Genomic DNA, 14,496 nt, shown 5'->3' with positions numbered 1-14,496 from the left:
GTAATTTTAGTTTATTAATTTAATCTTTAAATTTTTCAAGTATAAAAAACTTTTAATGACCTAACATTTAAATAAAACTCATCTTCATAACAAAGTACTTAAGAACTGATAGGTTGATTTGTATGAGGCAACAGAGTCGTACATTTTGCTAAATGGGAATGAAAAAATATTAACCGTTCATATTTCAGTATCAACAATCGTGAAAATGTTAAGCTTCATGAAAACCTAAGTATCATTTTTTCCAGTTTTAATTTCAATATACTTCTCAAAATATTTGTTTTTCTGTTTCATTTATGTAATTCGACTATTATCTTTTCTGTTTTACGTTCGGCTAGTTATTTATTTCTGTTTTAAATTTGAAGTATAAATTTAAAAAATGAAAGTAATATTCTTATAGTTGAAATGTAATTACTTTTTAATATTATTTTTTTTGTTGGAACCTTTTAAAATGTAAAACGTAAATATAACATTTATTAACAATGGTAATATAATCTTTCATTGGAAATGCTCGAGGAGGCTGTGGAGTTGTTCTTATCATGGTAAAGCAGAAGCCATCCCCGATTGAGAGTAAGTAATTTAGCGGCGTGTTTTATATTTCTGTTAGTAGATTGTGGTAGATAATTTCCTGTTTTTATATTGCTGAAGGTCGTAATACATATATATTTTTAATATTGTGGTTTAATTAAACACCCTTAACTTATAACAACAAAACCTTTTGTCGTAAAACGTGCAGACTAATGTATGCAGTATAACTTAATTTATTTACAGTTCTCAGTTAATTGTTATTTTGCTTTTATTTAAAGTTCTTAGTGGTAAGTTTCTTCCTGCGTGTTTACCCTATTTAGCGATGGACTCAGTAGAATCTCAGGATGCATCCGAGGAGATATTACAGAAACATAGAAAAGAGAAGAAAGAATTACAAGGTACGATATTTTTATATTAATAGTTAAAAATGTTGAACGTGTCATAATTTATTTCTAAACTTCTCTGAGAAATATACCATTATTTCTGTGTAACCTTTATTAGATATGTAAGAAATTGTGCTGTCACCTAACTGTACTCGTGATTGTCATGTTTTTCATATGCCTAAATTATGCACAAAAATTTGTATGTCTTAGTTTGAAGTAATTATAATGTATTATTGTACTGTTGTTTACGAATTTTATTAATTTAACGTCAAAATAGGCGTGATGATATATAAGTTGTGTTCATGAATTAGAGGTTTGATATAGTTTTTTTACCTTGACAATGATGTTTTACAATCTTTCATTACTTAATTGATTATTTTTTTAAAATTAAATTATTTTTCTAGAATCAGTATCCCTCGTAGATATAATATATGTAAGTTACCTATATATATATATATATTCTTGCTGAGATATCTTAGTGTTTGTGTAGTGTGTATCAGTATTACAATTCCTTCTCAATATAATATCAGTTTAGATTGAAATTACTGTGGTTGCTTTTAAATATTGGGCAAGTTTTTTTTTTAATGAAAATATTAGTTTCTGTTTTGCAGGCATAATATGTAGTAATATCATTAGGTATGTCAATTGCAAGATTATTATATAGCCCAACTACAATGTTAATAGAAGAGCTTGAAATTAGAAGTCCAGACAGGATTGCACAGATAGTAATTAACAATAAATTGCAAACAGGATCACATTGTACTGATAATTTTATTACATGGGCTCTATTATTAATGTTTCAGTATGTTATTAATATTAATTCTGTGTTAGCAAAGAAACTTGATATATAATGTAATCATGAATTTTGTTAACATAGCCTTAGGTTACCTGGTTGGTCTAGTGGTGAACTCGTCATCGCAAATTAACTGATTTTGAAGTAGAGAGTTCTAAAGTTCAAATCCTAGTAAAATCAATTACTTTTATAAAGATTCTAATATTATATCATGGATACTGGTATTCTTTGGTGGTTGGGTTTCAATTAACCCTACATCTCGGGAATGGTTGATGTGAGACTACTCAAGACTACACTTCATTTACACTCATACATATCATCCTCTGAAGTAGTACCTAAGGGATCCTCTAAGTAATTCTCTGAAGTAATACTTAAGGTGGTTCCTGAGACTAAACAGAAAAATAAAAGGCCATTTTTAAAAAATTAGGTGACATGTTTTTATATTCTCTTAAGTTGAGCATTTTTCATAAGAATTTTAACTGTACATCAACTAAATCCTGATATTTCTTCTAATTTACATTTTTGTACTTAAAACCAGCTCTTTAAATTTTTTTTTAATGGAGACTAAATCTGTTAACATGTGATACAAATACTGTTCAGGCACTTCTGTGATGCTAGGTATCTCAACTTGAACTGACACATATAATTTCAGGATTTGATTTAATACATATTCTTAAATATGTAATTAGTGCAATCTTACATGATATTAGAACTATAAAAACATATAGCAGGTCCCTGATATTTTGTATTGCATGATATTTATTTTAGATCTCATTAGTGGAGTAGTGGATACTGGGGACCCTTGCGTCATCAATCACTTTTTCAGCACATTTACATTAGAGCTGTAGTCAGGAAAAGATGATCTAATCATTCTTGGTTATATGCACTATGTACATAAATAATTAACACAACTGTTCGTGCAATTGTTGCGGATATACTGGAATATTCATATGGATAGTACAGAGTAATTACTTGATCAACTTCCATTTTTTCTTAGTGATATGTGATTATATTAACAACAGAAAAAGTGAATATCAATATAGTGTTGGAAATGCAAATAAAGCATAAACTAACCTTAATAGTCACAGTATGCGTCAGCCATTGAAATTGATGAATCACCTCTTCTTAAGGTGATTCTTTATCAGTCACATGACTAATAGCACAGAATGTACGGTGTAGTTTTTCCCTATAGTAATTATTTCCATTTAAGTATAAATTTGGTCAAGTGTCCTAAGAGATCGTGTTTAGTATTGCTGTACTTTGGTACTTAACTTTTACCTTTGGAACCTGTAATCTCACCCCACATCCACACAATATGCAGGGTGTGGGCCCTGTCATGTGAATCCATGAAGTAATAAGTGTAAGTGATGCAGACCTTGAAACTGTAGACAGTTGTATGTTTTTCAGCAGTTACTAATTACAGTCTGCCAGGTTAGATGTACTTTTTTATAATGAGCAACAATGTTTCGTGTACTCGTGTTGCTGTACAAACTAAAAAACATTCATATACAAATCTACCAAATGCCTAACTCCCTTCAATGATAACGTCCCCCTTTTATACTTTAATTTGCTTTCTTTGACTTCAAGTTTGACCATTTTGCTAACTCCTCCAATTTTTTGTGATTGTTCACAAATAACAACTAAACAAAACCAGGTTCTGAACAGGTTGCTGTAACTCACAAAACTGATCTTGTAAGTCCCTTGCTTTCTGATGTTTAGATCTTGAGTTTTGGTGATCATAACTGTATCTACCATGATGTATTGCAAGTATGAAAAAATTGTTCACAATTACCCTAATGTCATAATATCATGCAAAAAGTTATCATAAATATTATCTACTAATCATTTTATTTATTCTGTCATTAAAATAAAATCCTAGGATATATTTGAAGCGAGGAATAATCACAATAAATAAACTCAGAGAAATTTACGATTGTCCTCAGCAGGTTGTGGGCCCAACACGTTTAATACATGAAAAATTTGAATTTTGACAAAAAAGTTGGTATATCTAGCCAATATGGCAGCAGGGTAAAGTTTGAAAAAAAATTACATTGATAATTTATGGAATTATCGCAAACAAATAAATTTATAAAAATTTGATTAAATGGATATTATCAAATATATCTATTTTAAAAAAGGATTATTACATAACATTTGCTTATTTACTTACATTTCACTATAATAAATGTTTGAAATATTCTCCTTCTGTTGTTTGACAGCGTGCCAGTCTGTTTAAAAGGATGATACTGCATTATTTAATGATTCCCTAGTAATATTTTATGCCGATTCTCAAATTTTAATTTGTAAATCATTGATATCTTGGGGCTTATTATGATAAACAATACCTTTTAAGCGGTCCAATAGAAAGTATTCCAGTGGTGACAAGTCAGGTGTTCTTGCTGGCCATTCTATTTGACTATTCGGCCAATCCATCTTCCAGAAAAAAATCCATTTAAAATTTCATGTACCTGAAGACCGTAATGAAGCAGGTTTCACCATCTTTTCAAATCAAATGTTTTGGAAGTTGGGGCCAACAATGTTTTGAATGTTTGGAATAATATGGTCAGGAAGCAGAGCCTCATATTTCACTGCGTTTAATTCTGTAACAATAAATATATACAATATCAGTCATCCAACAACAACATCTGCTCATACATTTACTTTGACTGAATACTGTGTATGCTCCTCATGATACCAGTGTGGATTAATATCAGTCCAGTATCAACAATTATGGCGATTGGCATTGTCATTTGAAATGTACCTCATCACTAAAATCTATGTCGTTAATAGATTAGGATCTGCACAAATATTGCTCATAATTTCACAGAACTCAAGTCTTCGATCATAGTCATCTTCATTAAGTTCTTGCACCAAATGAATTTTGAAGGGTCTGAAATGTTCACTTTTTAATACTCTAATTACTAAACTACGGCTAATGTTATGTTCTTGTGCTGCTGTTTGAGTTGAGAAATGAGGATTCTCAACAAATTCTTGCATAATCTCAAACAATTCGTTATTATTTATTGCAGATTTCGGCCTCCCTGGTTGTCCCCTATTATTAATGTTCTCTGTTTCTTCAGATATTTTGATGGTTTTTAACACTAGACCTTTTGAAATTAGTCACAATTATTAAAATGTTGCATCGAACAATTCACAAACTTTGAATTGTTTCATAAAAGTGTGACCCCTCCTGTTCACCAAGTGACCTGCTGATAGCCATGTTAGCAGGTAGCACAGAAAAAATTAATTCAGTAAAAAACAATTACAAAAAAGTTAAAAAAGGGGTAAATAACAAAGGTGGCTTATAAATGCGATAAAGGTAGATGGAATCAATTAGCTAACCGATCACAATAAATTCTCATAAGAAACCAACAATATAGCAGACATTACACTTGAACACTTTAAGCACTCTAAATGAAATATTACACAAAAATGCAGTAAGCTTCATTTTTACAACAGTGGTAGAGACCATCAATAATAAGCATGATTAGGTGGCAGTATTTTTATTTATTTACTCATTAAATTGGAACAAAAACAATCTTTCATGTTAAAAATAGATTTTTTTTTTTAAAACTTTTAAAATAAATTTTAATTTCATTCAGTTTAACATTGAATCAACCATTTATTTAGACCTTTCTTGTCTTAAAGAGGCTTTTAAAATATTGTGTGATATATCACACAAAGGGTGTTATCATTTAAAATAATAAAGTACAACCCCTGGATCACCACTCAAGAAGAGGTTGAAATTTTATTTCTTATCAAGAAGTAAAGTAGTTGACGAATACCTTATCCTGAAAGTTACAGTTACTATCTGGAATGGTTTTTAAAGTTGTTGAGGAGTTTACATACTTTTTGGCTCTTATAACACATTATGATATTAAAAGTTTCAATGAGATGAATCTGCGACAAAATGATAATTTTAATAATAATAATTTTTAATAATTTGATAAACACCGATAATTTTATTGGTGATAAAATAAGCAGTGTGTAAGGTGCTGCTTTGAATTTATGGATCGTGGAACTATAATGTTGAGGTTGGTTTTACTTTACCATTTGTATTGCAATTTCAGGTGTTTTAAAGTTTGGAACTTCCTCCATAACCAAAAATTGCTGCTGTACAGGTTTGCCATCTTCTGATAGTTTTAATTTATCATTGCAGTTTTAAAACCCCACTTGTTTTTGAGAGGTTTTTTACAACAGTTTTAATAAAATTGTTTAATTTGCCCCATCTCTATTGCATACCACTTTTTTTTTCAGTGTGAAAATTGCTTGGAGTTTGTGTCTGTGTGTGTGTGTGTGTGTGTGTGTGTGTGTATATATATATACCCTTAAATAATTTTTCATTCATTAAACATAGAAAAATTAGATTTAGTACATGAAAATAAAAAATAAAGTAAAACGAGCAACTGCTCCTTTCTAAAAACAATCTTTTAGAATGATTTGTGTTGTCTAAAATTTCTGAGTTGCCCCCGGTTGCTTGGGTATCGGTGTTCTTATACTGAAAAGTAGATTTGTAAGGTCATTTTGCTAAATTTCATTTTTACATAATTAATGGTGAAAGGTTCTTCTTTAAAGTTTTCTATACTTTATTAATACTCTTTATCTGTATTTAGACCAGTGGGACAAGATTAAAAAAAGTAAGTTGTGTGTTTTGTTTCAGTGCTGTTTGTAGTTACATACAATAGTTAATATTAAATATTGGTGCAAGATTCTGTTTTAAATACAATCTTGTTTAATATTTACTGTTTTATTTTTGTTTATTATATGTCAAATTGGTTAATGTGTGAATTAAAGAATGAAAGGCGAGATATGTAAAATATTTTATAGTCAGCTGTTTACCGTATGTATAATGTTAATAAACCTATCCAAATATTAATTCTTTTAATTTAAGTACAAATGTGTTTGAGTAAAATTAAAAAACGTACATTTCTTTTATCTATTGTGTTAGTATGCAAACATTTGTCATTTGTACATGACTGATGTAATGGTCTAAAATTATAATTTGCTCTGAATCTCTTGAAGATCGTATGTTATGAGTGACTGGTTAGTTCAGGCAAAGCCTTTTTGTTCCCTTTTTACTGACTTTAAGCTATACCAGCCGTTCAAGATCATATTGATTATCCCTCAGATTCAAATAAGTAATGCAAATACTGGTTAAGGCTTTCTTGAGGAAAATTCTCACTTAGCTCCATTGTCATGTGATATGGAAATATCTAACTGAAATAACTATAAATTTTTCATCTAGATTTTACAGCTGAAGGATGTCTGATGATACTGCTCCATTATTATGCGCACTGTATAACTTACATAATAGTTTATCACATTCTTCTCAGTTGTATGAGGCATCCTGCACTATTTTAAATATAAAAAGTTTTTTTAGGCTGTATTGTGATTAAAGTAGACAGGTAATTGAATTTTTTTTATCTATTATATTAATGCTTCTTTAGCTTTCACGTGTAATTCACTGTCTTGCTCAGGAATTGTTAAATGAAAAGAATTTCTTAAGGCTAACCTCTGTCACTGTAACCATTACTCTTTTTCTTTTTTTTTTATCAAAGTTTCAATTCTGTTTATAGAATGCATTTAAGTTTTCTACTTTAAGTTATCAGTGTATTGCTCTCTTCTTTCCTTAAAATTTTGGCTACATCCTACATCCACCAATAGTAGGTTTATAATCATCGGTTTTGATTTACTCGTTGAATGCAAGTGATTTTTATTTGTTGTCGTGTAGTATTTATGCTAATAATGGCAATAAATGCTATAATTAAGGATCTCCTTAACTAAAAGATATTGTTTAAGATTTTTGTTATTACCTCTAACTAGAAGGTATGATTACTATAGCTTTTAAGAATGTAATTTTTTACATACTCTGCAGTATTAGATTATTACTTTCCATATTCAAGTATTTAATTTTTTTATAGGTAAAATCCAATCTCTAAAAAAAACTGTACCTAAAGGTGATAAGAAGAAGAAGAAAGAGGTAACTGAAGAAATATCTCGATTAGAGATTGAAATGGAGAAAAGACATGAAGAGGAATTGGCACAATTAAGTAGTAGTAACGCTAATGTAAGTGACTGGCAGTAATTCTTTTTCTTTTTGCATTTTGTTTTATGTTATTTTGCTCTCATAGACTAGATGAAGTTAAAATTAATGATTTTAATACGTTAGATCTGATACATGCATTATCAGATTGTCTGCTAAGATTGCATGAATCATATTTTGTGCAGTTTTATATGTTGTCTCTCATTTACTACAGATATTAATTGTTTAGTTTTAATTCAATTTTTTGTGTATATTTGCATATAAATATACAATATATATATATATGTATATAAATAATATATTATTGCATATAATAAGAGAGTTATACAATATGACAGAACAGATCATCACAGGTAGTTACAAGTTAGTGCGTGTTTAGACAAGTCCCAACCTGCATTGTACCATTCAGTGTCGTGTACTTTTTAGCTGTGCTAGTGAAAAGAGGTTGTGTTGCCCGTCATGGTCAAAAACTGAATACTAGGCAGTTTTGCACATGGGTTAAGTGTTTAGAGGAAATGTCTCCTGTGTGAAATGTCATCATACAACAATATTTAGGTAGTACCAAGAGTTTGAAAGAGAAAATTCTGGCTTTGAGGATGCTCCAAGGTCAGGTTGACCACCTTCATCTGTGTCTGAGGGAAACTGCTGCAGTATGAAAAATGCTCAAGACAGACGCATATGCAGATGCATAACCTGCCACCAAATAGAGGTAACCTTGGACCTTAATGCACCAGTAGTTGGTGTTATTCTGCAAGATCACCTTGAAGTTGGAAAGCTTTTGAAACCTTTGGTTGCTGTATAATTTGACCGATGATCAGATACCACATCGTGTCTCAAGGTGCTGTGAAATGCTGAACAATTGAAATGGGAAATCTCCCTATGTGTACATCATTTGTGATAGGTGACAAAACCTGGCCGAACTATTATGACGTCCTGACCAAGGCTTAAACCAAAGTGTGGGTGTTTGAAGATTAGGAGAACCCCTATGGCTGTTTGAAGATCCAGATCAATGAAAAAGAGAATGGTGGTATTATTTTTTTAGTGAGAGGAGTTTTAGAGCAAGTTGTGCTGGGAATTCAGAAGACAGTTTTAGGGAAGTTGTATACTTAGGAATACCTGCCTAAAGTTATCAAAGCTCTCTCAAAAAGCTGCACCCAAGCTCAGGGATGGACATATGGTTTTTTCATCATGATAATGCTCCAGCACACCACTCCAGTTTTGTTTGAGTATTCAGCCGGCACTGGAGTAAAACATAGAGCACCCTTTTACAGTCCTGATCTCACTCCATGTGACTTTAGGCTGTTCCTCCAGGTGCAAATCAAACTGAAAAGGAGGCGTTTTACAAGTGATGATGACCTCCTAAGGGCTTGGGAGATGATTGTTCTCAGATCTCTGATGAAACTGATGAGGATTTCTTTAAAGACTGGTTTTGAAGGATGGAGAAGTGTATAATGTGTGTTGGAAATTATTTTGAAAGATTATAAAAAATATTACAAAATTTTCCTAGTACCTTTGTATGTATTATGATTTTATAATTTTTTCAATGGAAATTCAGAAATAAAAATATGGATATTAATTTTTTTGATTATAATTTTGATTTCATTGTAGAATATTTTTGTTAGGGATTAATATCTCTTTCTTAAGCCCCCATATAAGTCATCATGAAAAAGGTCCAGGGTCAAGACTAAAGCACACACAGACAAATTCTGTGATCTGGTTTTTGAACGGAATAAGCAGCAAAAAACAGCAAGGAAAAATATGCATGTGTTGAGAATATATCGAATAGTGACATAGGATTTAACCATATTAAAATTAACAAGCAACATACATGAATTTAATTTTTAAGAATTCTGACCTTCACAGCATAAAAAACATTAAATGCGGTTGATAAAAGCTACTTATTTTTCCAGAGTTTTCTTTTTGAACTTGAAAGACCAAATTTTCTTTAAAATCAGTTAACACTAATTATATTTACCGGCACCTTAGATCTGATATTCATTCTTGAAATTTTATGATTTTTTGAAGTAGCCCCAAGATGTAGGCAGATGCTGGTGTAATAAATATGCAAAAAGGACCTGATTAGGATACTTCAAAGTAAATAATATGGATTAGTCTTGTTCTAAATAAGTCACTTTGATATCCCATACAACAAGATGTAAAAAGCATTTATATGAATGTACGTACTACTATGTTGACCTTATGTGTACCCAGAAATTTGCAATTAATAATTGACTATTTTTAATCTTAAGAGATCTCACATAAATCAGAATTAGTGTAATATTTAAAAACAACAGATTAATATATATATTTATATTAAATCTTAAAGATTATTTTAAAATAAATTTGTAATAATATTTACAATTAATTAGTGATTTGCTAGAAATTTGTTAACATTCACAATATTAAACAGCATAAAACAGTTCAAGATTGGATAGCTCATCTTGAAACTTCAAAGGAGTTTTTGAATTATGTTTATAATTCTATTTGTTTTAAATTTTATTGGTTGAAATTTTTTACAAAAATGCATCCTCCAGCCAACATAACTATAAAATGTAGTAATGCTAGTAGGAGAACATCGTTCTGTATTTAATAAAACAAAAAATAAAACAACTTAGAATTGTTTTAGATCTCTGGTTTCAGTTTTATCCAATAATTTTTTTTTTTTTAAATGCATTATCAGCTTACCGAGGGATACATGTGCACCATGAGGGAAGTTGTTCTTTTTTTGTTATTACTTTTTTTTGTTTTGTAAATTGCATTGTGAGTGAGTAGATGCAAAAAATGTGTTATTTATTAAAAGATGTGGCCTTCTTATATTATATTTCAAATTAAAAATGATCATGCGCTGCAAAATTTCAATTGAGTAAATTACTGTATCTGGTTTATTGGGCAAGTTTTGTTATAATAGGTTGTGTCATTCATATAGCAAAATTATGGATGTATGAAGAAGTAAATAATGATCATAAATTTAAATTAAAGAGTACAATTTGAGATTGCCTTCGATTCTGTACGGCATACATAGGTAAAGTGAAGATTATTTGTTTTTTTTTTTAGCATATAATAACTATCCAGTTTTGATAAATGAAACATCAAAATTTAATCTGGCAGTTTTCTTAATTTCATTCACTGGAATTACAAAATTACAAAATTTGTTAGTCTATAACCTGGTACGTGATAAATGATGCTGTAAATTATAAATGTTTTCTGTTTGTCTTATTACTCGCCCAATAATAGATATTTTAATTTATAATAATAGTGATTTAATTTATTTTTTATTGCTGGATAAATGAATGCAGGTATTGAAATGCATAAAATGTTAGTCGTGTGATATATTAATAGTTGAAAAGACATTTCCTGTTAAACAAAAATATTCAAATTAAAAATACTCTTTATCATATTTTTTATTTTCAGATCACAAATATGACTGATGCAATGAATAATCTCAGTGTAGATGGTGACATCCCTGATGACGATCTGGATGATGTACCTGGACTGAAACAGCATAGAATTACCAAAGCACAGAGAAGACGTGATAAGAAAGCTACTATATTAAAGGAAAGGGAATTAAGAATATGCGAACAGGAAATACAAAACATACATGGTGTACGAAATGTAGAAACAGAAACTGTTAAGAAAATTTTGAAACAAAGGAATTTGATGATGTATGAGATACCTTCTGATGGAAATTGGTATGCCTATTTTTTTTAACTTTTCTGTGCTTAGAATTAAAAATTAATTGGCTTTGTTTAATATTTATTTAATTTAATAAATTTTCTCTCCTTAAGCTAAGCTCTTCTGTCCACCAGTGGTCTCTATGATGGTGTATTTTTTCTTGACATTTACTTGAGAATTGTACAGGAGTTGTTGCTGCTGAATGTTATTAATATTTTGAATTCTCTGAAGGAATAATTGAAAGAAACAGGTGATGATTGTACAGCTAAAAATAATGTTATAAAAATTAATTGATTATGTGGACAATGATTAGTAAGTCAATTTTATGTGGCAAATAATTTACAAACACAAAAAAGAGTATAATGTTTGTGAAATAAATTTTTATTTGTGTAATAATAATAAAAAAAGTTTGTGTAAATAAAATAGTAAACCTTTAGTTGTGGAAAAATGAATCAAGACCAAAGAATATTATTATTAATTTTTTTTTTTTTAATTCCTTACTTTAAACACTTTATTTAAATATTACATAAAATTAAAAAACTGCAATTAAAAAATACTCAAAAAATTCCATGTTTAAAAATAATTATTATCGCTACAAGTAAGTGAAGCAGACCATAACAAAGTTCAATACTATACAAATGTATAACTACTATAAAATTATAAACATAAAAGTAATCAGTGAATGACAAAAGCTAACATATGAGGGCTGTTTAGAAAGTTTTCTGCAGGACAAAGAAAATAACATTTTTCAGAAATTGTTTTTCAAACGTAGTCACCTTACAATTCATCATTACATTTAGATCAATGACTTTCCATCTTTTTAATACCCTTAGTATAATACAATTTGTTCACTCTGCAAAATAAGCAGTCATCATTTGGAGTGAATCTTTGTCCAGCAGGGCATTTCTTTAGGTTTGAGAAGAGGATTTAATTGCTGGACATCAAATCTGGTGAACACAGTGCACGTGGAAGCTCTTTAAAGTACAGGTATGGAGTTTTGCAGCTGCAACCACAGAAGTGTAAGCATCATTGGAAAGCTTGTATACCTTTTGTCAGCGATCATTTAATAGAGCATTGTGGAATTATTTGACGATTTTGTTGGTTGTAGTGGCTTGTAGCTAGGGTAATTTTTATCATCTTCACTAGCATTGAAAATGTTAATGCTGGGATGTTGTTGCCAGTATTAAAGTTAGTACGTGGTGTTTGGTGTATTTATTATTTAGTGAACTAATTACTGGTAAACTGGTCATTCTTTTTATAAAAACTCGTTCATTAATTAATTTTTTCCTTTTATTTTTTCATTTAGTTTATATTGTGCTGTTCAGCATCAGTTAAAAAATGAGGAAGGACTAGGAGCACCCAGCGTGAATGAGTTACGACAGATGACTAGCAAGTTTTTAAAAGAGAATAGTGTTGATTTCTTGCCGTACCTCAGTCATCCGGATACAGGTGAAATGTTAACAGAGGCTCAGTTTCAAGATTATTGTGACCAAGTGGCCGATACGCCTGCTTGGGGTGGTGAAGTTGAGGTAAATCACGTATAAAAAAAGAAAAAAGTAACAATTACGGTTATTTTTAACAATACAATATTAATTGCATAATTAAAATGTGATTTTATGTCATTTTTACATTTTCTAATCGTTTACTAATGCTAAATGAATATAAATTGAGAGGAATTGTCAGTTTTTATGATAAGCTCATACTATTTCTAATAAATAATTAGTCTTTTATTCTGATCGTTGTATAATAATACATTACATAGACCGCATCTGGAATGGGTAGATGTGCTACTGCATGGATATAAAAGAGGAACTACCCCAAAAATTTGCCTGGGTGGATCAAGGGAAACTTGTAAAACTTTGATCAGAGCATCATCACAGAGCAATATCGTGGAATTCACAATTATAAGTTAAAAAAGTAGTTTCGATGTCAAAAATTTTAAATATAGACACGTAAAAATAATTTTAAGATAAATACACGAAGGTACTAAATATTAATATTAAAAATAACAACAAAATAATTCATAATCAGAAGGCGTTAAATAAATATGTGTTCAAATAATTTTCATTAAATGTTAATCAGGATGCAAGTTCAGGATTTAAAAAAAAAAAATTAATTAGTATTGTTTAAAAATTCATTGATAGATATTTATGTAAGTCTTTTATTTTAAATAAATTGGTAGAAAGATTTTAAAACAATGTACTATTTTATTAAAAATAGCAATGGAAACATGAAACATTTTCATAAACTAAAGAGTATTATGCACGGTTACCGCAAGAAAAAAGATTTCAGTTTTCTGGTTTAAAAGAGGTGGATTTTGTTATTTTTTGAGAGTAAGGGGCTTTTATTTTTAGAAAGGTAGTGCAATAAATATAAAGATGAATAAATTAACATTTAAAACTTCTTAAATATGCTCTGCATTATCCATATTTATGGGTACGAAACAATTCAAACAATACCAAACAACAATGTTTTAACATCTTGTGGGGTAACCCTCAGTAGATGCTGTATTCAGGTAGGAATATACATAAGCATAATAAATATTTACTAATAATCATTAGCTTAGTGTTTTATTAAGGTGATTCAATACAAAACAGTACAGTGAAGTTTTGTTACAATGAAATCAATGAAACATTACTTTGTAGACCTACATAATTGATTTGTTATCTGTAAATTTAATTTAATTTTTCCTTTTTTCAAGTAAGCGGTTTTATCTACATGAAATAAGTAAAGTTTTTTACATACAGTAAATTTATACCACCACTTGATGTAATTTTCAGTTAGCGATCAGTTCAGTTAGGTTTTAAGCGGTTGAATATGAACTTTAATGCAAAAAACTTTATTAGATTTAAATTTTTGTTTGTGATCAGTATAATATTTCTAATATCCTGATTGCTCTGAATTGCATGCAATCTTCTTCTTATAGCCCATTTAACAAAATTTGTGATTTGGGAACTCAGAATTGGTCTCTTCTATTCTTTCTTGACTTTCCAACATTTTATCAAACTACTACTTTTACTTCTTGTACAAAGTAAGGAAGTATTGTGACGCAAAAATTTAGGTTTTCAGATTTCAATGAA

General features: G+C 29.6%; 1 protein-coding gene across 3 annotated transcripts in view; it reads left to right on the top strand.

Annotated features, from left to right (window-relative positions):
• The first annotated feature begins 493 nt into the window (after positions 1-493).
• The window catches only part of LOC142319246 (deubiquitinase OTUD6B), a 38,220-nt gene continuing 24,217 nt past the window's right edge, over positions 494-14,496 (top strand). For 2 of the 3 annotated variants that reach the window (XM_075356292.1, XM_075356293.1), the window contains exons 1-4: positions 577-923; positions 7,623-7,768; positions 11,156-11,433; positions 12,723-12,945. In XM_075356292.1, coding sequence (XP_075212407.1) covers positions 848-923; positions 7,623-7,768; positions 11,156-11,433; positions 12,723-12,945 — 723 coding nt within the window. In that variant the 5' untranslated portion in view covers positions 577-847. The other variant, XM_075356294.1, reaches the window with a different exon arrangement.

Source organism: Lycorma delicatula, chromosome 2 (genome assembly GCF_047948215.1).
Source record: "Lycorma delicatula isolate Av1 chromosome 2, ASM4794821v1, whole genome shotgun sequence".
NCBI lineage: Eukaryota > Metazoa > Arthropoda > Insecta > Hemiptera > Fulgoridae > Lycorma > Lycorma delicatula.
The sequence above is the reverse complement of the archived record's forward strand: the minus strand, read 5'-3'. Positions and strand labels throughout refer to the sequence as shown.